Source organism: Mandrillus leucophaeus, unplaced genomic scaffold (assembly GCF_000951045.1).
Source record: "Mandrillus leucophaeus isolate KB7577 unplaced genomic scaffold, Mleu.le_1.0 Scaffold67, whole genome shotgun sequence".
NCBI classification, from domain to species: domain Eukaryota; kingdom Metazoa; phylum Chordata; class Mammalia; order Primates; family Cercopithecidae; genus Mandrillus; species Mandrillus leucophaeus.
Window position 1 is genome coordinate 3,327,194 of NW_012107252.1, and position 2,881 is coordinate 3,330,074.

Consider the following 2,881-nt stretch of genomic DNA (forward strand, 5'->3'; position numbering starts at 1 on the left):
GAAAGCTTCTGCGCAGAGGCTTAGCAACCCAACCAGGCAGGTGAACTGGCCGCTGAGAGAAGAATCGGTGGAGCAGAGAGCAGCTGCTGCAGGGCAGACAGCCAGGACCCCCAAATCTGCACGCACCAGCAGTCAGCCGCCCCACGCAGGGACCGGCCTTCCTCTTGCTCCCCGCCCTCACTCACTTTCTCCCGCCCTCGGCCCGGCCTCCCGGCTCTCTACTTCGCGTGTCTACAAACTCAACTCCCAGTTTCCGTGCCTCTCCACCGCTCGAGTTCTCTACTCTCCATAGCCGAGGGGCCCCTCCTAGCATCTACCCCCCTCCCAACCTCGGGGGACCTAGCCAAGCTAGGGGGGACTGGATCCGACGGGTGGAGCAGCCAGGTGAGCCCCGAAAGGTGGGGCGGGGCAGGGGCGCTCCCAGCCCCACCCCAGGATCTGGTGACGCCGGGGCTGGAATTTGACACCGGACGGCTGCGGCGGCGGGCATGAGGCTGCTGAGGGATGGAGTTGGGCCCGGCCTCCAGACAAGGCCGGCGGGCTCCGCCAGCAGCAGGTCCCTTGGGCCCCAGCCCTCGCTGCCACCCGGACCTGGAGCCCCACACCCGAGGTAAGCCAGCCCACTTGCCTGTTTCTGGTGCCAGGCCTGGATGGACGCTCCTGGGCTGGGGGAGTGGACAGGACCACCCCCCTGATCTCCTTTCTTGCATCCTCCCTCTCTTGGGCCCTCGGCACAGTTCTCTGCCCCTCCCAGCCCCTCAGTCCCTCTTGTCGCTTGTTGCACTGTGCTGGCCTTGCCGGCCCACTGTAATGTGACGCTCCCGCTGCCGCTACAGGGTGCAGACTGGCTGCCAAGGCCACACTTTTGGCTAAAAGAGGCACTGCGAGGTGCACAGTCCTGGGCATGCGCCGTTTGAGCTTCGGGGGAAAGCCCAGCACTGGTCCCCGGAAAGGTACCTAGAAGAACACGGTGCAGGACCCCGTGGTGAGTAGCGGGCTGGTGGATGGGGAGGCAAGGGCTAGAAAACCAAATGGCCCTAGACCACAAGGAGGTAGGAGGCAGGGCCTGAGCTGCCCTCAAGAGACCTGCTCCTGGGCTCCCCCTAGCGCAGAGGGCTCCTAAGGCTGCCCTGCCTGCCTTTCCCTCCATCACGGAGAACAGTCAGTCACTGGCCTGGCCCGGAGGCCCTGATTCCACTTAGCCAAGAGTCGCACACCAGGACCTGGAGGACCACCCCAGGAAGGCCTAGGGGTCTGTTCCACAGGTGTGCAGGCATTCTGTGTGCTAGAGGATGGGGATGAGGATGGCAGCTGGGACCCAAGAGGAGGTTGGCTAATGACTTATGAAGGCTCTGGGGCCCCAAAAGGGTGTTTGGGAGTGCCAGAAGTGGGAGCTCAGGAGCGGCTGGCTGGAATCAGGAACGATGGCTTAAGGCGGAAACTTCTAGGAGCATGACTACACTGCCAGATCCATAGGAGGCTGGGAAGGGGACAGCCCTAGACCAGCTCTCAGGGGAGCTCAGCTCTCAGAGACCAGGCTGGTATGGAAGCCTAGCTGGCCCTCCTGGGAGTGGCTCAGGCCTGAGTGTAGCTGAGGGGATGGAAGAGCCCACCCTGCTTGGAATCTGCAGGCTTGGCAGGCTCTGCCCCCTGGTGGCCACAGGAAGCCATGGCCCAGGCCCCATGTTTTCCGAGGGTCCCACCATCCCCCAGCTCTGTGATCATCGGGGGACCCCTATGGTCAGAGGAGAGAACTCAGGTGGCTCTGGGTCCAGAACACAGTTCACAGAGGGGCAAGGTGAAGCAGCTCTGGGTGGGCAGCACAGCTTGAGGCTTGGAGCTATCATTAGATAACTCTTAGAGTGACCAACTAGCACTCTCATTCTTCTCCAGGCCTCGGCTTCCTTTCCCGCAGCCTGGGGTGAAGGCCTTGGTAGGACCAAGTGTGTCCAGCTACAACTCCCTCCAGCCACTTCCAGCATCTCCAGCCCTACAGCACAGAGCAGGAAGGTTCTGGGAAAAGAGGACCCCTCTCTCCCCTCTAGCTGTGTGACCTTGTAACCTTAGACAACCTCTGAGCTTCTCTGAGCCTTGTTTGCTCATCTGGAAAAAGGGGATTAAACCATTTACCTCATGGAGTTGTGAAAGAATAGCTGCAAAGCACCTAACACATAGTAAGGTTCCCAGTGCAGCTACTTCTGCTGAGTTGAGTTCAGCTGTCCAGGCCCCTTGTTCCTCACCTGGAGAAACTGGGGTGGCAGGACGGCCTCCCAAAAGATAACTCATCTCTTAATTTGCAAGCTGCCTCAAGAGGAGGGTGGGGGAACAGCTTAACAAAGGCTGATGGGCGCTCCTGGTGTTGATAGAGATGGAACTTGGACTTGGAGGCCTCTCCGCACTGTCCCACTGCCCCTGGCCTAGGCGGCAGGTGAGTGCTTCTCCCAGTGACTCCTACCTGGTGCTGAGGAAAGGCGGCTTGACTGGCGAGGGATAGCAGGGCCTGGCTTGCGCAGCGGTTAGGTGTGGGATGGGAAATGGTCAGGGAGGGACCAGGTGAATGGGAGGAGGAGCGGGACTTCTCTGAATGGTTGGTGCACGCAGGTGATTCCTCCCCTGGGCTCCCAGAGGCAGCAAACCCATTATACTGGAACCTACGCCCTTCCTGAGCTTCCCCTCCACACAGCTAGGAGCCCATCCCCGGCCTGATCTCAGCCCAAGGGCAGCCCCTCCTTGAGGTTCTCCCTCCCCAAGCCCACCTGGGCGCCCTTTTTGTCCCTGAGACTCCACTTGGTCTCTCCGCGCAGCCTGCCCTGTGGCCCACCCTGGCCGCTCTGGCTCTGCTGAGCAGCGTCGCAGAGGCCTCCCTGGGACCCGCGCCCCC

At 61.4% G+C, this 2,881-nt stretch overlaps 1 protein-coding gene across 1 annotated transcript in view; it reads left to right on the forward strand.

The window, feature by feature from the left end:
• Positions 1–232: 232 nt before the first annotated feature.
• Positions 233–2,881, forward strand: part of ARTN (artemin) — a 3,749-nt gene continuing 1,100 nt past the window's right edge. The window contains exons 1-4 of the mRNA XM_012001916.1: positions 233–610; positions 837–985; positions 2,302–2,428; positions 2,781–2,873. Coding sequence (XP_011857306.1) covers positions 2,369–2,428; positions 2,781–2,873 — 153 coding nt within the window. The 5' untranslated portion in view covers positions 233–610; positions 837–985; positions 2,302–2,368. The remainder of the gene's footprint in view (positions 611–836; positions 986–2,301; positions 2,429–2,780; positions 2,874–2,881) is intronic.